The following is a 25,031-nucleotide window of genomic DNA, read 5'->3' on the forward strand; positions in this document are numbered from 1 at the left end:
AGCAGCTTAATCAGAGGAGCCAGCAAAGTCCCTTGGAACAACCAGAGCTCTGCCGTCTATGCTCAGGGAGTTGAGCACAGGCCAGCTGCTTTGGGCTTTCCCACATATATGTGGCTCGTAAGGGATGGATTCTTCAAACCTGCCTTTTAACTCAAGGGGAGCTGTAGCTGCAGTCACATGCTGAGCACAGCTCTAACATCTTCATGAAAGTGGAAATATTTGGATGTAAGACAGATCAAATGCAGTGGTGATCGGCATGTATAATTTCTGCCTGATACAGATATGTAATTACAGGGTAGCGTGTACATGAGTTGGTCTCCACATCTTGCTGGAATGCCAGCATGGTGGATCTAGCTCACCGTGTTTTTCAGTTATTAAACTAATGCTGCAAGTTTCCTTCAAACAATGTTCTCCTGAGTGCAGCTGAGCAGCGTTCTGTCAGTGTTGGCTGGCGTGGTATTAGCTTCCCTGTGGAAGCCTCAGCGAGAATTGCAGTGGTTTGATCTCTTTCATTAGGATTTCAGCAGCTATGTTTCCCTACAGGAGGCACTCGATAACTTTTCCTGTAACTCCTTTCTTTGCAGGGGAAGCTAGAGCTGGCTTCCAGCATTTCAGAACTGGAATCTTCTGTGCAGCTACTTCAGGATGCTCTCAACAGGCTTGGCCAGTTCACTCAAAGAGTTGGCTCCAAGGGGGCAGTTGCAATGGAGCTAGCAGCAAGAGACTTTGCCTACACTCTGGCAAGGATCTACACAGGTAATGGAGAGAACTGACAAACAATCCCCTGCAGAGACTCCAAAATGACTCTGAATTAGTCCTGGGATGTTCAGTTTCAGGGATGCTGGAGTAGGTTTCAGCTGGAGGAGATTGGTTTTCAAATGTTGTTGAACAGTGCTGGTGTAAAGAATGCTGGTCACTGCCTCCTTTTCGAGCAGAAGCAGATTCAGGTATGAACCAGCAAGATGCTGTGCTGGAGTAAGGAACACCTGACCCTTCCATTACACTTTGCCATCGGGATGGGAGTCTGGAAACATTTATACCTGATGTGTGCTTTTTGTAGGGGCTCTCTTACTCGAACACGCAGCCGGGCCTGACGCCTGCTCCACAGACACCTACGCAGCTCAGAGGTAAAGAGAACCCCTTTCTCCAGCCCCTTTCTTCCAAGTAGATCCCCTAGGTATATTCAGCAGGCTAATGTGATCCAATCCCTTTTTAGTAGTCAGTCACCCCTTGTACTGAGACAGACCCAGAGCTCAACATCCGCTGCTGATGGAGACAAGTAACAGTCCTGCTGTGGTATCAGTGAAATCTGATCAATCCACTCCATGATGTTCCTGGGAATTGTCTGTCCACAGCATGCCTTTCTAGAGATTGTAACACTACTAGGGGCTAGGTTGCAACAGGTATTGTCTGTACAATGGCTTTGGTTAAAAGTTATTTGCATCCCCTACTCAGGTGGTGTAAACAGGATCTTTGCCCAGTAGACTCAGAAGAAAAAGCTGGCTGTTATGATGCCAAGGCAGCTTCCCGGGATATCTCCTTGGTTTATGAGAGAAGCCCAGTTTTGAAAGGAAAGCTATGACTTCACTGAAGCTAACTGAGAAAAACTGTTGAAGCTAACTCACTTTGGAAGAGAAATTGGATTACAATCCTGGCCAGCGCCTGGGGCATCCAGTACAAATTGCATTTGCTTATAGTATGCTTAATATTTAGCGTTATGCTAAACAAATTGACTATGACCATCTGAGTATCACCGATAGTCTCTTTCAGGAGGAGTTGAAAAGAAACGTGCTTAGAATGTTTTAGCAAACACCTGGTGGTCAAATGTAGTTCATGAATTTAATAAGCAGACTCTGAAGTGCTAATGAGTATTCTTTTCTACACTGAGACAAAGAAAAAAACCAAAGCTACATCTGAAGCCTGGTCTCAAACACAAAAGTCGCAAAAGTTTATAAAATGGAATTTTAACTTTGCAACACCACTTCCCTGCCCCCTCTCTCTGAGCTAACACCCTACATCTGCAATGCTGCCTCCAGCAGCTTTGTGTCAGTGGAGAGTTCCCCTCCACAAGGGCATTCTCCACTGGCCACGTTAGCCACACGAATCTGGCTCCAAGGCTGTAGCATAACTTGAGAACATAAGTCCCATCTACACTGTGATGTAACTAGGTTTCTCAACTCAGCAGTTTTCATCTTAACATATGATATGGTCCTTTGTAATAGGTCCTGATTGCAGCTGGGTAGGACAAAGGACCATATCATATATTAAGATGAAAACTTTATATTATCCTGTAACTGAACCGAGAGCCAAGCTAGCTAACCATTGTGTAGTATTTCGGCTAGCTGTGCTTGTGATTTCCTCTTTAATTTCTTCCTTGTAACAAATAATTTTTGCTTTAACTTAAGATAATTGGATTTAAGATAACATGGAGACTTTAAGCTGGGAATGCCTCTTGTTGGGGGCCTTGGAAAATAGGACACTGACCTCTGAGGAAGTTGAGACTGGAGTAGACGTAATGGTTTGAGCATCTGGCCAGATGAGGAAAGATGAGATCCTCTTTCTCAGGCAATGCCAAAAAGAGACAGATATCAGTCAGCAAGGTTATAGGAGGGTGCTTGGCAGAGTTCCAGTCACCCTATGGATAGGTCTGAAAGAAATGGTTACATTTTATTAGTGAGGAAGTGTACGCAAAGAATTGTTAAATAGAAACTTGATGCTATTGAGACATGCGTGTCACAAGACAGCCTGATGCAGAGAAGTACCTTCGGGCAAGTCTACTCTACAAAATGAAGTTGGCCTAAGTTATGTCGACGTACAGCCACCGCAGTAATTGTATCTGTTTTACATGTCCACATGATGCTCCTTGTGTCGGCAGTGCACATCCTCACCTGGAGTGCTTGCACCAATTTAACTGCCAGTGTGGGACACTGTGGGACAGTTCCTGACAGTCAGTAACAGTCAATGAAAGCAACGCAGTGTCTACAATGTCACTTTGTCAACCTAACTATGTGACGGGTTGGATCACAGAAACCCCCTTGGGACGACCACCTAATGTGCCAAGAATACTTCTGCTCCTGCTTTCCCTGCCAGCTGGGGACTCCAGCACCCTGTCTTGCTGAGCCAGACAAGCCAGTCTGCTCCAACACAGACCCAGGGTCTGAACCATGGGCCCCAAAGCTGCAGACTTAACTGAAAGCAGCTTAAGAAATGTTCCTGTCTTTAACACTCAGATGCCCAACTCCCAATGAGGTCCAAACCCCAAATAAATCTGCTTCTAAAGCTTATACAGGGTAAACTCATAAATTGTTCGCCCTCTATAACACTGATAGATATGCAGAGCTGTTCCCCCCCGCCCGGTATTAATACATACTCTGGGTTAATTAATAAGTAAAAAGTGATTTTATTAAATACAGAAAGTAGGATTTAAGTGGTTCCAAGTAGTAACAGACAGAACAAAGTGAATTACCAAGCAAAATAAACAGAACATGCAAGTCTATGTCTAGAAAACTGAATACAGATAAAACCTCACCAATTCCAGTAAGCGTCCTTTTACAGACTAGTCTCCTTGTAGTCTGGGTCCAGCAATCACTCACGCCCCCTGAAATTACTGTCCTTTGTTCCAGTTTCTCTCAGGTATCCTTGGGGGTGGAGAGACTATCTCTTTAGCCAGATGAAGACAAAATGGAGGGGTCTCCCAGGGGTTTTAATAGACTTTCTCCTCTAAGTGGACACCCCTCCCTCCCCCTGTGTAGAATCCAGCTACAAAATGGAGTTGCGGAGTCACATGGGCCAGTCACATGTCCATGCATGACTTAGAACTTACAGGTAGCAGCCATGGATCACATGCTATCTTGAACATCCTCAAGTAGACTTCTTATGTGGATTGGAGCATTCCAAGATCCATTGTCCCTTAAGTGCTTCTTGATTGGGCACTTAATTTGCACATACCTTTCTCAAGAAGCTGACTAAATGCTTTACAAAGGCTACTTAAAAATCAAGCCAGTACACACCCAATATTCATAACTTCGAACACAAAAATGATACCTGCATACAAATAGGATTAATAGATTCAGTAGATCATAACCTTTACAGAGATATGTTACATGGCATATGTAGCATAAAACATATTCTAGTTATGTCATATATACATTCATAAGTATATTTCCATAAAGCCTTTTGGGGGGGGCACTGGTCAAACTACATTGACTTAAGCGCTATGCCTCTTGTGAAAGTGGAATTATTAAGTCGCTGTAGTCGGCGAGTTACATCGGTGCAAGCTACATTGTAGCTTAGTAGATTACAGAGTTGGGTCGACGTAAGCTGCCTCTGTAGTGTAGACCATGCCTTAGTGTATTAGAAGTTGAATTGTTAAGGTACAGTACTGAGCCAGACTTATCTCTATATGTCATTAAAAAATCCATCTTCGGTGAGATCAAATACATAACGTAGCTGATAAAATTGCTTAGATCTTACATTTCGGTTGTAATTTTTTTTATAATCAGTGCAAACAACTTAAAATGTGAAACCATTTCTTTGAACAAGATGGTTGAGTGATTTGGCTATTCTGCAATAAAGGAATTGGGAAACAGTTAAATACACATGCATTTGTCTTTTTAAAGTACATCTAGTGCTCAACATTTAAATGAGACAGAGCAGGTCCCCTCTCCATACCAGGTAAGTGGAACTCCCTGTTGAACTGAACTTCAACTTATAAAGAGGGCAGATGTGGGGAAGGAATCATAAATACACTGCAACTACGATAGCCTTTTACCCCCACCCAAAAATTACAGTGACATGCAGTATGCTCATTGCCTTACCCAGCCCAGTGACTGTATCGCTAAATACAGTTAACTATTGTTACCAAAGACATGCTGTTCCTTCGCCAATGACATAGGTAACAACAAACTGTAGCCAGGAGGGTTCTATGCCTTCTCTGATAGTCACTTGTTGCTGAGTTATTCAAAGCCTCAGAAGGGCACCAACACTAATGTCAGTCTAGTTCCAGGAAGCTACTCTACAAAAGCTACTGTGGGATGAGACAAGTTACTTCAGTATGAATCTTGCTCCAGGCTCCCAGAATGAGAAAGTTGCTTCCTACTGGTAAAGGAAAATAATCTTTGTCCTCATTAGAGCTCATTCATTTCCCTTGCACATGTGCCTTAATGGTACTGCAGTACACAGGACATAAGGTTTCCAGTTTTAGGTTAAAAATCAGTAAAACACCATCAAAGCAGACACATAGGTATCATTACTGTGGAAAACAAGGGAAATAGCTGTATTATTTTGTATGAATATATGTACTGCAGTTTATCTGCTTGATATTCTGTCTGACTACACAGAGTCAAATGAAAGGGGTTGTTATGAATAGCCAACAGGAAATGAAAGAATGGTGGAGATCAGACATCTGGGGTAAACACCTTCAAGGGACAGGTTCCAGAGTAACAGCCGTGTTAGTCTGTATTCGCAAAAAGAAAAGGAGTACTTGTGGCACCTTAGAGACCAACCAATTTATTTGAGCATGAGCTTTCGTGAGCTACAGCTCACTTCATCGGATGCATACCGTGGAAACTGCAGCAGACTTTATATACACACAGAGAATATGAAACAATACCTCCTCCCACCCCACTGTCCTGCTGGTAATAGCTTATCTAAAGTGATCATCAAGTTGGGCCATTTCCAGCACAAATCCAGGTTTTCTTGCCCTCCACCCCCCCACACAAATTCACTCTCCTGCTGGTGATAGCCCATCCAAAGTGACAACTGTCCACACAATGTGCATGACAATCAAGTTGGGCCATTTCCTGCACAAATCCAGGTTCTCTTACCCCCCCACCCCCCTCCCAAAAACCACACACACAAACTCACTATCCCGCTGGCAATAGCTCATCCAAAGTGACCACTCTCCCCACAATGCGCATGATAATCAAGGTGGGCCACCCCCAGCACAAATCCAGGCCTTCTCACCCCCCCCCCCACCTCCATACACACACAAACTCACTTTCCTGCTGGCAATAGCTCATCCAAACTGACCACTCTCAAAGTTCAAACTCCCTTCAAGGGAGTTAAGGTAACACGGGTTAGTTTATTAATTGGGAAGATCTTTTCTGGGCACCAGCAAATTCATACAGTTGTTTTGCCAAAGCCACAGCCTAGACCTCAAGAAGGTCCATAAACAGTTAAGACCCTTGTCTTAGAGAGGAAGGGGGATGGGGAACAGGGAGACACACGGGGAACAGGGAGACACACAGAGAACGCTGCAGGGGCTGCCGGGCTGTCTGTCCCAGGCCAGGAGAAGGGGTGTCTGGGCTAAGAAAAAAGAATAAATTTAGGTAAGACCCAGACATTTAGGTCTTTTGTTATTTTACCTTTTCTCTGCTTGCTATCTGCCTTTGGCTGAATAGATAATACTGTTTTGAAGAACCTGTTTTTCAGTCACTTCAGTCAGCTGTTGTCACAGGCTCCTAGAGGCTCACACATGCCAAACAAAAGGGACGGTTGAGGAACTGAAGCCCACACCCACTCGTGAGGCACGTCTACACTGCAAGTAGGGGTGTGGGATTGGGGCACACGTCGACCATACCTGAGCTGCCTCGTGTCTAGGTAGCTCGGGTACTAACAGCAGTGAAGTTGTGGCGGCATGGGCTGTAAAAGCACAGTCAGGATCCTGGGTACGCCCGTGGGGTGCGTCCACACTACCCGCCGGATGGGCGGGCAGCAATCGCTCCAGCGGAGGTCGATTTATCACATCTAGTCTAGACGCAATAAATCGACCCCTGAGCGCTCTCCCGTCGACTCCTGTACCCCACCGCCGCGAGAGGCGCAGGCAGAGTTGACGGGGCAGCGGCAGCCGTCGACTCATCGTAGTGAAGACACCGCGGCGAGTAGGTCTAAGTACCTCGACTTCAGCTCCGTTGTTCACATGGCTGAAGTTGCGTAGCTTAGATCGGCCCCCAGGGTAGACCAGGCCTCGGACAGTCTGCACGTGCTGACGTCTGGGCTGCTACTGCTGCCCAGGTTAGCTAGAGTCAGGCTGGCTCATGTATGGCTACCCGTGCTGCAATCACACCTCTGACCTCTGTGTAGCCCTGCCCATATGGTGCCATACAGAGCGGGGTGAAAGTTCTGAAACCCGTCACCAGAGAGGTGCACTTGGGAAGGACTCTAAGGGGGCTAAAGCACAGCTCACCCTGTACCCTGTGTGCCAGATCCAATATAAAATGACCCACATTTAACTTCTAGTGTTCTAGGAGTTCTTTACAGAGGTGATTAACAGACCACCAAGATCCTGATGCTTGCTAGGGGACTGCAGGGCTTTGACAATCCATGTTAACTGGGAGCTTTGGCCTTCTTTTTCTTTTCTTTTTTTCGTGTGGCAGGGTTGGGGTGAGGGAGGAGAGGGATTTTTAAACATAAATAAATAAAAGTTTAAGCCCTGCATATACACTGAGTTACAAAACACAAGGGACTGTATAATTGTCACTGTGTATGTAAATGACAAATTTATTAATATCTAAATAGTCACTTGGAGGTGACAGCAGAATAAATGGTGTTACAAACAAGTAATCCCTAGGCTCTAACAATTTATACTGCTGCTAAGCCGCTCTCCGGTCTCAGATTTGCATGTGTTCCAATACTTAATGTTCTTGAAGCAACTGATCAGATTTCAGATGCTATTTTAATAAAAATTCCACTCCAAATGTATAATCAAATGCATCACCTATGACCACTGCAAGACAATTAATTTAATAATATAACCCTGGGAATTAGGTAAAAAAACATATTTCTTAAATAGTAAGATAAAATTTGAGCAGCACTTCAAAAATTTGAAAGTCCAGAGGGTGTGCTGACCTTAAAACCCCAAAAGCAACAATCTCTCAGCCCCGGAGCCTGTACTGTGAGCATAAAATGAAAGGATGGAGATCATTCTTTACCTCTCCCTAATGGGATGTTTGTACACTGTACAATTATCCAGACAAATGTTGAGATTCAGGGTCATCGATTCCAAAAATAACTCACTAAGCAGCACTGACAAACATCCCCTGCTGGGTCACATCAATCAATGGAATCTAGCTAAAGATAACATTGGAGACAATGTAAATCTTGCTCTGGATCCTGAATGTGAACCAAACGCTCCAGAAACTGAATTTCATATAGCAGTGGTTGCAGCAGTTCCTGTACATCATCATCATTATCATCATGTTCCTATTACACCTCTGGCGTTTAGGGCAGTGATGAAGCTCCTCCACTCCTGTCTGTTTCTGGCAAGTCTTTCAACGGTTCCTCAGCTGTGCCCCAGGTTTTTCAGCTTGGCTTCCACAGCTCTTCGCCATGTTGTTTGATGGTGCTCAGATCCTCTTGGCTGAACCGTGTCAATAGATCTTGGTTTGAGATTGTTCTGGGCCAAAAGATATGGAGGATTTTCTGAGGCAGGTTGTATGGAATGAAGACAGTTTGGACATATCATACTTTCTCATTCCCCAGCATTCTGCACTCTAAAGTAGTGTTGAAAGTACACAGCTCTGATAAATCTGAAGTTTGGTTTTGGCGTAGTATTTTGATGATTTCCAGCGTGTATTTAAGCTCCCGGAGGTGTTTCTGGCTTTATTGATTTTGTTCCAGATGTCCTGGCTTGTTCCACCATCCTAGCTGATGGTGCTGCCCAAGTATGTGAATGTTTCTACATTGGTGAGAACATAATCCTCTATCCGTACCGGTGATTGTGAGGCAATATTAAAGGTGATGATATCTGTCTTATTGCGGGTTTCAGAGTAGCAGCCGTGTTAGTCTGTATCTGCAAAAAGAAAAGGAGGACTTGTGGCACCTTAGAAACTAACCAATTTATTTGAGCATAAGCTTTCGTGAGCTACAGCTCACTTTATTGGAAAGCTTATGCTCAAATAAATCCGATGAAGTGAGCTGTAGCTCACGAAAGCTCATGCTCAAATAAATTGGTTAGTCTCTAAGGTGCCACAAGTACTCCTTTTCTTTTTGCGAATACAGACTAACACGGCTGTTACTCTGAAACCTGCTAATTTATGATTTACTTTGAACAATTCTGCATTCAAGTTATCCTTGCCAGGAGCTTTCCCATTTTTTAAGGATTTGATGGCTTGAATGATCTCTTCCTTTGTTGGGGTGTCTGTGTTGAGATCAAGATCTTCTTCTGCCTCCTGGATGTTTGCTTCTGCGTTAGGTGGCTCCCTGTTCAGCAATTCTTTTAAATACTCTGTCCAGTGCATTTCCTGTTCTTTTTCGGTAGTTAGTAGGTGTCCTTGTTTGTTCCTGATGAGAGTGTTTGTTGATGTCTGCCATTTACCTCTGATAAGTCACGTCATTTTGTAGACGGTTCCTTGTTCACCACAAGCAGCTGCATCCTCTGCTTGTATTACCAGATTATTAATATAATGTCGGTGTGCCTTGCTATACTGCTCGTGGTATTTGTCCTTTAGTTTCTGGGATTTTGTGTCTAAAACTTTTGTCTTCAGGGCTCATCTGGTTTCTATGGCATTCCACGTGCTGGGAGTAATCCACTCTTTCCTTCTCTTCTGCCTGTAGCCTAGACAGGCTTCCCTGCTCTGTTTATAAATTGTTGTTACTTTGTCCCACTTCTTGCTGTTCTCATCTGCATTCCCCTCCTCTTCATCAAGGTCTGCAAGTGCTTGAAACCTGTTCTTTAACTGCAGAACGAAGGCTTTCTGTATTTCAAGGGACTTTAACTTGTCAATATCATAATGCCTATGGCCCTTGTTTGGTGGACCCACACTTCTCAGTTTTAGCTTGATGGAGGCTGTCACAAGGTGGTGGTCACTGTCAACATCTGCCCCCCTTCTAACTTTCACATCTGTCAGTGAGTGTCGTCATTTGTCATTGATCATGATATGGTCAATCTGGTTCTTATCTCTGCCATTTGGAGAACACCATGTCAGCTTGTGAATTTCACGATGCTGAAATAGGGTTCCACCAATGACTAGGTCATTCATATTATAGAAATCAACAAGCCTTTCTCCGTTTTCATTCATGGTGCCACACCCTTGTCTTCCCATTGCTCTGTCATTGTTTGTGTTTATAGAATCATAGAATATCAGGGTTGGAAGGGACCTCAGGAGGTCATCTAGTCCAACCCCCTGCTCAAAGCAGGAACAATCCCCAACTAAATCATCCCAGCCAGGGCTTTGTCAAGCCTGACCTTAAAAATATCTAAGGAAGGAGATTCCACCACCTTCCTAGGGAACCCATTCCAGTGCTTCACCACCCTCCTAGTGAAAAAGTTTTTCCTAATATCCAACCTAAACCTCCCGCACTGCAACTTGATACCATTACTCCTTGTTCTGTCATCAGCTACCACTGAGAGCAGTCTAGATCCATCCTCTTTGGAACCCCCTTTCAGGTAGTTGAAAGCAGCTATCAAATCCCCCCTCATTCTTCTCTTCTGCAGACTAAACAATCCCAGCTCCCTCAGCCTCTCCTCATAAGTCATGTGTTCCAGTCCCCTAATCATTTTTGTTGCCTTCTGCTGGACGTTTTCCAATTTTTCCACATCCTTCTTGTAGTGTGGGGCCCAAAACTGGACACAGTACTCCAGATGAGGCCCCACCAATGTCGAATAGAGGGGAACGATCACGTCCCTCGATCTGCTGGCAATGCCCCTACGTATACATCCCAAAATGCCATTGGCCTTCTTGGCAACAAGGGCACACTGTTGACTCATATCCAGCTTCTCGTCCACTGTAACCCCTAGGTCCTTTCTGCAGAACTGCTGCCGAGCAGTTGTCCTTACCAACCTTGGCATTCAGGTATCCCATAACGCTAGGTCGTGGCGTGGTACTCTCTCTAACTCCGCCTGTAGTGTAAGCTAGAATTTGTCCTCTTTTCTTCATCGCTGTCATTTGTCAGAGCATAGCACTGAATCAAGGTGACATTATTATGTTTCCCTTTCAGTCTGGCTCTCATAAGTCTGCTGCTGATGGATTTCCATTCAAGCAGAGAATGCTCCACTCCCTTCTTCAAAAGAATGGCAACACCCTCATGGTGTTGCCCATCATCCCATCCAGAAAACAGCAAAGTTTCTCCCAAGGCTGTTGTTAATCTTCCTGATCCCATCCATCTGCTCTCTCTGACACCCAGGATGTGTAAGCTGTAGCATCTCTTCTCTGCTGTGACATCAGCTAGCTTCCCTGTATCGTACATTGTCCGTATGTTCCAAAAAACAAGTTTGTTTCTCCCCCCCTCCAGCTTTTGAAAGTATCTTGTCTCCTCATTGGTCATTTTGGTCAGGTGCCAGCGAGGTTATCCTAGCTTCTTAACCCTTTACAGGTGAAAGGGTTTTTGCCCTGGCCAGGAGGGATTTTAAAGGTGTTTACCCTTCCCTTTATATTGATGACACCAGGGGTTCTCACAACAAATTTATTGGTGGCCTCAGAGTGCAGCCACCAACTCTCACTGGTGGCCGCACTAATATTTTCCTAAAATACTTAATTAATTTTAGAAAAAACAATTAAATATGCGCAGATTCACATCCCAATCATTGTAATGTATATTTGTAGGGCTTTTTGGCAGACTCAATAACAAAAATAATTCTGCCTCTCCCTTCGCCCCACCCCCACCCCATCCAGGGCTTCGTGGGTCCTGGGGCTTGCTGTGAAAAGTGGTATTTGTATCTTTGTTAATATCACAGCACACTGAGTCGCTATCTGGGAGGCTATGAAAAGTGATAAGTGATATTAACAAACATGCAAGTATCACTTTTCACACATAGCTAGTAAATCTGCTGTGAAAAGTGAGACTTGCATGTTTGTTAAATCACTTTTCTCAGTATGCCCCAAGACCCATTAAGCCCCGGATGGGGGAGCTGAAGGGGGAGGCAGCAGGGGCCTGGGGCAATGGTGGGATGGATGCAAGGCCAGAAAGGCAGCGAGGTCCTGGGAGGGGGGGATGGATACATGGCCGTGGGAGGCAGCAGGGGCCAGGGGCGATGGGGGTGGGTGGTGAGCCCCACTGTTGCGTTGGCAGAGCCAGGGCCTGGTGTCTGCTGCCATGCACCCAGGGCCAGGGCTCAGTGCCCGCGGCCAGAACCCGGAGCTGGGGACGGGAACTGCGTGGCTGAAGCCAGGGATCAGAGCCTGCGGCCAGGCAGACGAAGCTGTGGGTCAGCACCCAGGGCTAGTGCCTGCCGCCACACGGCCAGAACCCGGAGCTGGGGACGGGAACTGCGTGGCTGGAGCCAGGGATCGGAGCCTGCGGCCGGGCAGACGAAGCTGTGGGTCAGCGCCCAGGGCTAGTGCCTGCCGCCACACGGCCAGAGCCCAGAGCTGTGTGCCGGAGCCCAGGTGTGCGTGGCTGGAGCCAGGAGTCAGCGTTCGCTGCTGCGTGGCCAGGACCAGGGCCGGCACCACGTGGCCAGAGCCTGGGAACAGAGCTGTGGGTCGGCACTGGCTGCTGTGCAGTGGGGCAGGGGATCAGCACCAGGGGCTAGGCAGGAGTGGCTGGAGACTGGGGCCAGCGCTCGCCACCACACGGCCGGAACCGGGGGCCAGAGGCCGACTGAAGCTCTGCGGCCAGGGGTCAGTACCTGCTGCCCTGCAGCCAGAGCCAGGGGTTGGCGCCCAAAGCCCCATGCTTGGAGCCTGCTCCTGTGTGGCTGGGGGTCGGCGCCTGGGGACAGCGCCTGCCATTGCGCGGACGGAGCTCGGGGCTGGAGCCGGGAGCCAGCACCTGATGCCACGCAACTGGAACCCGGGGCCAGAGGCTGAAGCCCTGCAGCTGGAGCCTGCCGCCCAACTCCCATCCGCATTTGAGAAACGTTGCCTTAGAGTACATGGAATCAACAGATCTTCCACCACCACCTTCAGAGACGCATCTTTGTTAATCACCTCTGAACACAGCTGCATGGGGATTCAGGCTCTAGTGTGGTATTTGCTTGGATGGGACATGCCGAGCTTCACACACTCCTGTGCAATTTCCTGTCTCATGCAGCAATCACCAGACCCCTGCTGCGATGCGTTATGTAAGGGGTCTTGAGGCTTGGATCTTCCCTTTCAGTGGTGGGACAACACTGCCCCTCTGTGGCCAAATATGTAACTGTATGAAATATCCTGCAACGATTTGCTGGACACTGTCCCAGCCACTTTCTCTCTTCAAAGAAGAGCTCTCACACCAGGGGACACGCATCAGAATGAACGCATGGGTCCATCCGCTCTTCAGGGGGCTGGAAACTATTCTTGCCACAGGTGCCAGTTAAGAAGGTCTTCATGTTTAACCAGGGCATCCTCCGTCTCAGGCCCTGTTCGTTCACCTGATCTGGCAGCAAGGTTGCAATGCTGTCGTTGTGACACCTCATCCTTCTCTTTAGCAACAGGCACAGCTGTTAAAAAAGCAGGTCCCCAAAGCAGCCATTGCAGTGTTACAGACATAGGACTATGGTTTTATGACAGGGTTGAGCAAAAGAAGAGACCAAACAGTGACAGAAAGAGCTTCAGTTCAATCACTGAGGGCCAGATTCTGCACCCTTTTCACCCTGAGTAATACCTAGCTTTAGAAGCAATAGGATGACTTGGAACAAATCACAGAGTCAGGTGCTACTCAGCGTGGATAACAATGGAAGGATCTGGCCCCCAAAGCTGAAAACCTGCAGTAGCCCGTAGAGCCAGTGCATGCCCCCATTCAGAGGGGAGTACAGCGGGTGGAATAAGCCACACCCCCATTCCTTCTCTGTCCCATCCCCAGACTCCACTGGGGTTTCCTATGGAGCTGAGCTCCATGGCACAAAGAGAACATCAATCATCCTGCACAGGGTCTGCAAATTCAGCCCCCCTCTGCAGTGACCCCATCGAAGGCCACGCTCTAGCCTTATTGTCCAAGGGCCAACACAAAGCCTAGTGACTGGTACTGCAGGAGGGCAGGCAGAAGAACTCCTGACCATTCATTCCAGCGGCAGACTGAAATGGACACAGTCTTCTTCCTGAGGGGAACTTCTTTAAGTGCCCCGCTCGCAAAGTGTAAAGTTAAATTAAGAGCAAGAGAAACAGAATGCCTTAGCAGGGTTTGCAGGCATCTCAGTGCATTCTCTATTCTCCTGGAAATTTTCACTTCAATGCAGACTTAACTCAGGCCCAGCTGTCGATTTTCCCCTTAACATTCTCTGTGTTCACACATATGCACTCCTCTATCAGTCCTACACAGTGAGGTAGCCAACACTCCCTGAGCCATACAGCAACGATCATAGGACTGGAAGGGACCTCAATAGGTCACCTAGTCCTGTCCTCTGCACTCATGGCAGAACTAAGTATTATCTGCATGTATTACTACCCTGAGGTAACCGCAGTGACAACACAGTCATAACAATCAAGACATGATGGTCCTCCAATCCCTTCCCATAAGTCCTGTGACCAGAACTCCATCTGCCTTTGCTTCACTACCTCGTCTCCTCTGCTCAGTGCCCTGCTTGTCGTTTCTTCAGCTTTGCACAACTCTGGTGTTTGATACAGCACAACAATGTCCACTACCATGCCTGTGCAACAGCCTGCAGCTACCAGAGCAGGCAGACAAGTTGTCCCACAACACCCTGCAAATGTGAGCTGTGACAGGGCAAGGCCAGACGGCTATAGAAAAGTAGTGGGAGATAGAAATATTAGCTCCAGGCTAAACAAATCCCTGGTACCAGGATAAGTGAAATGGCAGCTGCTCCAGGTCAGTTAAGACACCTGGGGCCAATTAAGAACTTTCCAGAAGGCAGGGAGAAGGCTAGGTTGATTGGGACACCTGAAGCCAATCAGGGGCTGGCTGAAACTAGTTAAAAGCCTCCCAGTCGGTCAGGTGGGTGTGCATGTCAGGAGCTGTGGGAGGAAGTTGCGCTGTTGGAGAGGCTGAGCAGTACACACCATATCAGGCACAAGGAAGGAGGCCCTGAGGTAAGGGTGAAGTGGAGCTTGAGGAAGTGAGGGCTGCTGTGGAGGAAGTAGCCCAGGGAATTGTATATGTCATGTTTCTAAAAGGTCAGCTACCATAGCTGATACTATTAGGGTCCCTGGGCTGGAGCCCGGAGTAGAGGGTGGGCCTGGGCTCCCCCCCACCTTTGCCCCCTGATTAATCACTGAGACTGGGAGACAACAGAGACTGTGCAAGGAAGGATAACTTCTCCTCAGCTCCGTCGCTGGCTTATGATGAAAATGGCTCAGTAGACTGTGACCCTTGTCTCTAGAGAGAGAAGGGTTACGTGGAGGGTCACAATGAGCCTCTGAGGCCAGCGAAATCCGCCAAGAAATGCGGGACCCATGGAGGCAAGGACAGAGCTTTGTCACAGAGCGCACAGAGAGTTGTGGTTCTGTGGACCCTGGGATAGATGCCCAGATAGCTGCATTGTTTGTCATAGCCAGATGCAGGGCCAGTGCTGATGGGGGGCATGACAACACAGCAATGTGGTCACCCTGTTGCGGGTTAGGCTACTATGGGTTAATTTAGCCCCTGATTGTTTACTCCATGCTTGGCATGCAGTGAAGGCATTGATAGCCTAACAGAACACAGGAGTTATGTCTTACCCTAACCTACCAACAAGACTCAAGGTATGCTATAGGTGCCCCCATAGCCCCACAATATGCCAACATTTTTATGGCTGACTTAGAACAACGCTTCCTCAGCTCTCATCCCCTAACGCCCCTACTCTACTTACACTACATTGATGACATCTTCATCATCTAGACCCATGGAAAAGAAGCCCTTGAGGAATTCCACCATGATTTCAACAATTTCCATCCCACCATCAACCTCAGCCTGGACCAATCCACACAAGCGATCCATTTCCTGGTCACATAAACACCACCCTATACCGGAAACCTACTGACCGCTATACTTACCTACATGCCTCCAGCTTCCATCAAGGACACACCACACGATTCATTGTCTACAGCCAAGCTCTAAGATATAACCGCATTTGCTCCAATCCCTCAGACAGAGACAAACACCTACAAGATCTCTATCATGCATTCTTAAAACTACAATACCCACCTGCTGAAGTGAAAAACAGATTGACAGAGCCAGAAGAGTACCAAGAAGTCACCTACTACAGGACAAGCCCAATAAAGAAAATAACAGAACGCCACTAGCTGTCACCCTCAGCCCCCAACGAAAACCCCTCCAACGCATCATCAAGGATTTACAACCTATCCTGAAGGACGACCCATCACTCTCACAGATCTTGGGAGACAGGCCAGTCCTCACTTACAGAGAGCCCCCCAACCTGAAGCAAATACTCACCAGCAACCACACAACAAAAACACTAACCCAGGAACTTATCCTTGCAACAAAGCCTGATGCCAGCTCTGTCCACATATCTATTTAAGTGACACCATCATAGGACCTAATCACGTCACCCACGCCATCAGAGTCTCGTTCATCTGCACATCTACCAGTGTGATATATGCCAGCAATGCCCCTCTGCCATGTACATTGGCCAAACCAGACAGTCTCTACATCAAAGAATAAATGGATACAAATCTGGCATTAGGAATCATAACATTCAAAAACGAGTAGAACACTTCAACCTCTCTGGTCACTCAGTAACAGATGTAAAAGTGGCAATTTTGCAACAGAAAAGCTTCAAAAACAGACCCCAATGAGAAACTGCTGAACTGGAATTAATTTGCAAACTAGATACCATTAACTTGGGCTTGAATGGAGACTGGGAGTGGCTGGGTCATTACACAAATTGAATCTATTTCAATCTATTTCCCCATGTTAAGTATCCTCACACCTTCTTGTCAACTGTCTGAAATGGGCCATCTTGATTATCACTACAAGATTATCCTGCTGATAATAGCTCATCTTAATTAATTAGCCTCTTAGAGTTGGTATGGCAACTTCCACCTTTTCATGTTCTCTGCATGTATATATATCTTCTTACTATATGTTCCATTCTATGCATCTGATGAAGTGGGCTGTAGCCCACAAAAGGTTATGCTCAAATAAATTTGTTAGTCTCTAAGGTGCCACAAGTACTCCTGTTCTTTTTGTTAAACCCCTTTCACTTTTGCTGGAACATGCTCATGTCCCATCACCATTTTCCATCACATAGTCAGGAAGCACCAGTAATTCACCTGTGCTTGATATATGGTTCAGCAATAAAGGAGCCTTGGGTTCAGTGATATACAGGGTTTTCACTCTGCAGCAGGAGAGCTGGAGTAATTTGTATAGTGGGGGGTTGAGAGCCATTGAACCAAACTGTAAACCATGAATATAATGGAAACCATTTCAAGCCAGTGGGTGGAGCAGCACCCCCAGCACTGCTAATTCCAGCACCTATACTCTGCGACGATACCGAGAGCCTGAAAAGGTGTCCACAATCTCAGCAACAGGGGGTTGTACTGTGCACACAACGCATACACATACAGGTCAAATCTGGGGTGGCAGGTGTGTTTTCAAGTAACGCTGAAGGAAAGCATCTTTAGCTCAGGGGTGGGCAAATTTTTTGGCCTGAGGGCCACATCTCGGTAAGAAAATTGTATGGCGGGCCATAAATGCTCACGAAATTGGGGGTTGGGGTGCAGGGGGGCAGGTGAGGGCTCCGGCTGGGGGGTGGGGCCAGAAATGAGGAGTTCAGGATGCGGGAGGGGGCTCCGGACTGGGGCAGGGGGTGGGTGCAGGGGTGTGTGTGAGGACACCATCAGGGGGTGTGGGCTGTGGGGTAGAGCTGGGGAGGAAGGGTTGGGGTGCAGGAGGGTGCTCCGTGGGACTGAGGAGTTCGGAGGGCAGAAAGGGGATCAGGCCTGGGACATGGGGTTGGGGAATCAGGGGTGCAGGCTCCGAGCAGCGCTTTCCTCAAGCAGCACCCAGAAGCAGCGGTATATCCCTCCTCCAGCTTTTATGCAGAGGCATAACCAGGCAGCTCTGCGTGCTGCCCTGTCCGCAGGCACTGCCCTGCAGCTTCCATTGGCTGTGGTTCCTGGCCAATGTGAGCTGCGGGGGAAGCACTTGGGGCAGGGGTATGTGCGGAGCCCCGTGGCTGCCCCTATGCATAGGAGCTGGAGGGGGCACATGCTGCTGCTTCCTGGAGCTGCGCAGAGTGGGGCAAGCTCCTGACCCTGCTCCCCGGTGGGAGCTCAAGGTCTGGATTAAAACGTCTGGAGGGTCAGATGCAGCCCCTGGGCCGTAGTTTACCCACCCCTGGTCTATGTACTGATTTCCAATCCTGGGTTGCTCTTGGAAAAAGGTCCTAATTTCAGTCCTGGCAAACGACACCTTCAGCTCTTGCAAGGTGCATTTGTCCCAGGTCTCAACTTTCTGACTCTGACCCGCCGACATCTTGGTTCCTCTACAGCTCAGCTTTGGGCACCGAGGCAGGAGGCAGCCCAGCTTCCACCGCTTGTGATTGGTGCCAGGGCTCCACGTAGATAAATGACTGACACGCCTGACCCTGCAGAACATGACAGGGGGTTAGTCCAATTGCTGGTGTTCAGAACTGCCCTGGGTTCAATCCTCAGTCCACGACTGTGTCTGTGTTTAATCGCAGGAGCCCTTCTGTAGCTCAGGAAGCAACTTAAGGAACTCTTCTTGTTTCCCCTCCCTCTGGGGCTGAGGTTCCAGCAGCCACTGGCTGCCGATCGGAGGAAAGGTCCGGGAGAGAGGAGAGAGAAGCACCAATAAGAGTGCATGTGGGCAACATTTATGCTGGCTCTTCTTGCCTGTCTGTCAAACCACTGATTTGAACCCGCCTATTTGTGACACTCCCAGAGCTGGGGAAGCCACGTGAAGTTCTCAGAGCTGGGGACTAGGGAGAACAGGATGTGATGTGATAGTCTGCAAATAATAACGCAAAGTGCACACAATTAGAGAGACGAGGAGGGGAAATACCACCACCACCACTGTACTGAACCAAAAACCCACCCTCAGCGTGAACTCGTTCCCAGACTCGTTGGCCTGTTTCTCGGGGCTCTGTTGCGGTAGCCCTGCCGTTTGCGTCTTTCCCTGGGTGAGTTCCATAGCTGGGAATGAAGTTGATTAGCCCACTCTGACTTTAATCCAAAGGGAAAGGCCTCTGTAGCGCATTCCCCATTTAACTGTCCTCCTGCATAGGGGTCTGGACTGGTCAGCCAAGTCACAGAAAACAGGAAAGAAACAATGTAGTTTTTGGTGACTTTAGCGGCTCCAGCACTGAGCAAGTGGCTCTAAATAACAGCTGAGCGTCAGATAACACAGGTGAGAAGCCAGAGACTGTGGTCACCGTAGTAGAGGTTGATGAAACAAGCTGAGACTCAAGTGCGTCCCATCCATCCCATCTCAGCATTTCCCAGGCTAGGTGCCCCAGGGCACCGTGCTGCAGCCATTCATCCTGGGGTGCTCAGGGAAGACATGGAAGGAGTCCCGGGTGGCTACTTGCTAGAATCCTTTCCCCCGATTTTACCCCTTTTGTCCCAAAGTGAGGATAAGGAATCGTACACTGATGTACGCAGTCTGAATGAACTCTCCAGTGACGTTTAATGGTGAGCTGTGGAAAAAGACTTCAGAAGCTTATCTCGTTTGGATGGACACACCCACCCTGCCTAGGTGCTCAGCATGATGGGATTGCTTGCCCAAATGATCACTTGTGGCTGGTGTTGGATCCCCAGTCTCCTTGTTATTGGGGCAGGAGTGGAAAAGGGTTGTTATCCTTTTTGTGTGAACTAAGGGCAGCAGAACTGTATCTGGCATACCCAGTGGAGGGACTCACCCTCAACTGAATGGCACTGACTAGGCAGGGTACATGGGTTCCAAAGCCACATAAGCTAAGAGAGGGTGGGGATAAGTACTTGTACCTGGTGGTGTGAGTCTTGTTTAAGGGTCCTGGACATCATTTGATCCTTTCTTTCTTCGTGGCATGATAACATTTTGTCTATGCATACTTGTGTTATTTGTTTATATTCATCCTTTATAATTTGACTGAGTTTTCACTCTGCCGTGGCGTGTGTGGTTATTTTTAGGAAAAGTCACGAGCCCCATGAATTTTTATTTATTGCCCATGGCAAAATCTTAGCCTTATTCATAATAAACAGAGTCCTAGGCATGGAAAAGTGTATGAGTGCTTAGCTCTTACTAAGCACAATCCCACATTCTTTTAGAAACCGGATTTGCCTATAACCTCTGGTTTTGTTGGAAGCCTTTCTGCAGGCTGTGTCTGCCTTCTGGACTCAAAATATCTGAGCAGTTGAGAAGCCCCCCCCCCCCCGCCCCCAGAATAGTGCTTCTTTTCCAGTGTGTAGACCTCAGAGCCCTTTTTTGTCACTGGAATCAGTGACACCAGCCCTGTGGAACTGTGGCAATAGTTCTCTGCCTGTATGACAATGTATTAATACTGTGAGCAAAAGCTTTTGTGTAGCAATAAACTTTGGGCTAAGTGTGTTAGATGCTCCTTGAGCTAGTTATACTTAGTCCACCAACATGTGAGTGAGTGGCATACACACTATGGAAACCAAAAGAAAGGGTAAAATTACCCCAATTTAGACTACCTCTAAACCTGCTGATTCTCCCCTCTGGCGCTGGGCCTTTGCACGGGTCTAAAACCAGTAATATTTTTGTCTTTGTCTTTTGTCAGGAATCAGTGTTGTTTTCACACAAAATTGCCACTGACCAGCAGTCCATGGTGCTGGTGAAAAGGCTTTTGGCCATCTCTGTCTCCTGTATAACGTACCTAAGAGGGCTCTTCCCAGAGAGCTCATATGGAACTCGCTATTTAGATGGTAATGTTTTCAATGCATGCTACTATGTTTCTATGCATTATCTTTGCCCAGTACAGATTAGTCCAGTGCTGTTCACATATTTGACAAGTTCAGTCTTTTATAGGAACATTGCTGACCGTGGCCCAAATCCTCAGCGCGCGGTATGGAGGTGCCAGATTTCTATTGAAATCAGTGGGAATTAGGCACCTAAATATCTTTCAGGATGTGAGCCTATGGGCCTTATCCAGCAGCCCTGATATAGGAAAAGCTCCTATGGCAGGAAGACAACTTAGAGCTAGTGGCAACCATCAGCTGTTTCTCTCAATGTTTGTTTTGTTTTCCAGTTGCATTCATTACTCAGCAATTTCATCAATATTGCCAATCCCAAGCATTCCAAAACCATGTGTCAGGCTCCCGCAAAATCACGAGACTGGCTTAAAAATCATAGATTTTTAGAAATAATAAATGTCAGGGTTTTTTTTATTGTTGCCTTCTGTTTTTTCAGCCATAGGGGTCAGATTTTCAAGCTTTTCTCCATAATCTGGAGATTCTGTAAATGAAAACTGAGATTCTCACATAATCACGTGGCTTCAGAGATGAGGCTTTAAGAAAAACACAAGGTATTGTGAGACTTGTGGCAAGGTCACACCATATGATGAAACTTTGATTCATCTGCATCTTTACATTAAGTTAGGGTCTGAAGGTGGGGAGAGGGAGTGACTCCATATTTTCCAGCTCTATAGATTTATCATCCTTGATTTATGCTTGAAATGGGGTACAGTTCATTTCTGTGTTCTCGTAGAGTTGTATCTTGAAATCTGGTCACTTGTTCATTATGGCCTGCTGAGGACGGAAGAGGAAATCCCAAATTTGACTTTTGATTTTTCCATCCGAAAGGTCATCAGTCTTTCTGATCAGATTTCAGATCTTCAAGTGCCTTTCTGTGCAAGAATCTTGACATTTGACCCACTCATTCCTTAGACAGCTGCAGGATTGGGCCCCAAGGTATTAATTCACCTTTGTGGTTGGCCTATCAGCATTGGCTTCAACTTTAGGAGTTTTCTGCTTGTGGATCCTAACTCCTAAACTTGGAGGACGAAAGGGCCACAGGAGCCCGGTGGGGAAACGTCACAGGGTTAGCTTATTTTGAGCACAGTTGTTTAGCTTATTTGTGTGTTAGTGAACACTAGAGTGCAGAACTAGAGGGTGCTGTTGGGAAGTGCCAGAATAAGATGAGAATGGGGATTGAGGGGAAAGGAAGTTGCTGGCATTTCTAAATGAAGCCACACTCCATAAATCCGTAACCCCAGTACTTTTTCCTGGAAGAGTTCAGTGTATTTCAGCAAAGGTCTTTGGCATTGTAAACTACAGCAGTGAGCCTGTGTCAGCTCACCTGGGATGCTGTTAAAACCATTCTTCCAGCTCAGGAAGTGTTTCCAGATAAAATACTTCATACGCTGATGACTGACTTGATTTCAGTGTTTGCCCAGTGGCTCCAGATACGCTTTGTAACTAGATGCTAACTTTTGTTTTGCAGATCTCTGTCTAAAAATCCTTCGGGAAGATAAGAGCTGTCTTGGGTCACTGCAGATAGTCAAGTGGTAAGTGAATAACAGTGAAACTTAGGGCTTGCCTAAACGAACAATTAGACCATGACAAGCTGGGATATAAATCTATCCTGGACTAGTCTGCTGCACTCCAATGTCCGTGTGCACCCTGCTGGTACCCATTGACGGTTTGCTGGAGCGCTTCAATCTAGTCTTCTTTGAAATGGGACGAGCTCAAGGTGCATTAAAGAGCTGTTAACCCACGTCAGCAGGATGCACTCAGGCAGTTAGTCTGCAGCAAGCTTGCGTGGGGTTGATTTAATCTCAGTTTTCCGCAGTCTAACTGTTCATGTAGACAAGTCCTATGATAAGTTTATGCTGAACAGCAATATGGCATTGTACCACAGGCCTTTACTTCCTAAATTTGAAATCCTTCAGGGCCAATGATACTGGATTTGCCAAAGCAGTGCCCACTGATTTATTATAAAAGCTGTGTGTGCTTAGCACCGTATATAACGAAGACATGGTCCCTCGCCAACGAGCTTCCAATGTAAATGTGATCTCATTGACCTCAATAAGAGCGGGATCAGGCCCTCAATTGAACAAACAAAGCAGGTAAGGGAGGAATGAGGCTCACTCTAAACAACGTTGTGAGGTTACTTGTTTCCATAGGTTACATATTTGCTATTTCTAGTTTTTAAAGTGATTTTATATGCTTGATTGATTTTTAACTAATATGTGCCATTTTTTCTCTTCAGTGGAAGTTGTGTCTGTTTCTGGGGGCATAACTAGGCCCTTAGCTTTCTAGAGTTCTAGTTAAGAAATGCATTTTAGAAACAGAGAGAGAAAGGTGGGTGAGGTAATATCTTGTGTTGGACCAACTTCTGTTGGTGAGAGAGACAAGCTTCCAAGCGTATACAGAGCTCTTCTTCAGGTTTCAGAAACATGGCATTACTCCTTCCTATCTGCAGAGGGAGTTGTTATAGGGAGTGTAGCACTTCTGTAAAAAGAAAAGGAGGACTTGTGGCACCTTAGAGACTAACACATTTATTTGAGCATAGGCTTTCGTGAGCTACAGCTCACTTCAGCACTTCTGTGTTGCTTAAATACTGTAAGAGCCCAATCCTGCAAATACTTATGGCTCAGCTATCTGCTGTGTCCTGTAAACACCAGGCTCAGATGAGGAGGCTGCAGAGGAGCCATATGCAGTTCTCCAGTCCTGGGGCCAGTTCTGCACTGTCTCAGGATAGTTTAGAGCAGCCTAAAATCATGATTGGAGCAGCACTCCAGCCATGCCTCCTTCCTCATAGCTATGCCAAAGGAACACCAGCTGGCTGGATCCATCAGCACAAAGAGGCCAGAATGGGGCCAACGATCTGGCCATTACTACCCAGTCTAGGGTTTACTATTTTGAGTAGTCCCAGGACGCCTGGTAAGAAGTGTTCACAGGACCAGAGCCTTAGTGTATAAACTGTGCACACATATGGAGGGGAGAAGAGACCCTTAATTGCTGAGTGACCTGAAGAGGGCGTTACAAGCTAAAAATGCTGTCAGCTCCGTACTTCTTAATGTTTGTAAATGTGCACTCTAAACTCCATCTAATAAGTGATGCTGCTAGACTGGCATGACTAGTTACTAACATTTCTTTCCTGGCAGGATTCAGGGCTGTTTTGATGCTTTGGAAAAGAACTATGTAAGTTTTTGTTTGATATTTTGGTAATATTATCTTTCTTCACTAACAATGGGCAAAATTCCGCTCCAGTTTTCCTTGTGCATTCCTGCAGGGAGCATCTCTGCTATATATTCGCCAGTGATCCCAGTGGAAACTGTACATACAGAACAAGTACACAATAGAGATCTGTGCCACAGGAAAGGAAGGAAAGCTGCTCTGCGTGTTTGTGACGTGGACTCTTACTCCTTTGTAACATGCCGTAGCGTAGTAACCATTATTAGTGTCTAGACCTGCTTGTTGTGAATGGTTTCCACACTAATTTGCAGGCTGCAGGGTTCTCCCCTGCATTCTCTGTTCTACATTCACATCTTTTAATGGATGGATGCGGATTCTGTCAGTCAAAGCAAATCTCTCTCCCTGCCTTTGTTCTTTCCCATATTCTTCTCTGCTCCCTCTTTCCTTCACCCCTTCTTTTACCGTCTCCTTGCCTTTCTTTCCTCTTTTCCTTTTTCTTCATTTTGTTGTCATCTCTGTTTTCCATATAGAGGTCAGGTCTACACCTCAGACTTATATTGGGGTAACTACATTGCTCAGGGGTGTGAAAAATCCATAACCCCGAGCGACATTGTTATACTAACCAACCACCCCCCACCCCATGTAGACAGACAGCGCTATGCTGAAAGAAAAGCTTCTCCTATTGATAGAGCTACTGCCTCTCACGGAGGTGGATTAGCTCTGCCAACGGAAGACCTAAGAGCGTCTTCACTTAAACACTACGGCAGCGTGCGGCTGTGCTAATGCAACGTTTTTAAGTGTAGACCTGCCCTGAGTTTAGATTTCCTTTCCTTTTTGTATTCTTTCAAATACAAGGCTTGAGTACCTGGTTTCAGAATAAATGCACATTTTTAAGTAATCCCAGCCCTCACTTACGCAATCTGAGGAAAATCTGACCTGTAAATACAAAGTGCTGATTGCTCTCTGTGTATCAGCGTTGTTCATCAGACTGTCATCTATATCTGAAAAAAGAAAAGGAGTACTTGTGGCACCTTAGAGACTCACCAATTTATTTGAGCATGAGCTTTCGTGAGCTACAGCTCACTTCATCGGATGCTACAGCTCACTTCATCGGAT

General features: G+C 46.7%; 1 protein-coding gene and 1 long non-coding RNA gene across 7 annotated transcripts in view; one reads left to right on the forward strand and one right to left on the reverse strand.

Moving 5' to 3' along the window:
• Positions 1-4,581, forward strand: part of LOC140898958 (acyl-CoA dehydrogenase family member 11-like) — a 30,152-nt gene extending 25,571 nt beyond the window's left edge. For 4 of the 6 annotated variants that reach the window (XM_073313605.1, XM_073313603.1, XM_073313604.1 and 1 more), the window contains 3 exons: positions 585-756; positions 1,061-1,127; positions 1,456-4,581. In XM_073313605.1, coding sequence (XP_073169706.1) covers positions 585-756; positions 1,061-1,127; positions 1,456-1,582 — 366 coding nt within the window. In that variant the 3' untranslated portion in view covers positions 1,583-4,581. Of the gene's footprint in view, positions 1-584; positions 948-1,060; positions 1,128-1,455 lie in introns of those variants that run through there. The other 2 variants (XR_012155159.1, XR_012155160.1) reach the window with 2 other exon arrangements.
• Positions 2,454-25,031, reverse strand: part of LOC140898966 (uncharacterized) — a 38,218-nt gene continuing 15,640 nt past the window's right edge. The window contains exon 3 of the long non-coding RNA XR_012155170.1: positions 2,454-2,647. This is a non-coding gene — a long non-coding RNA (uncharacterized lncRNA). The remainder of the gene's footprint in view (positions 2,648-25,031) is intronic.

Source organism: Lepidochelys kempii, chromosome 15 (genome assembly GCF_965140265.1).
Source record: "Lepidochelys kempii isolate rLepKem1 chromosome 15, rLepKem1.hap2, whole genome shotgun sequence".
NCBI lineage: Eukaryota > Metazoa > Chordata > Testudines > Cheloniidae > Lepidochelys > Lepidochelys kempii.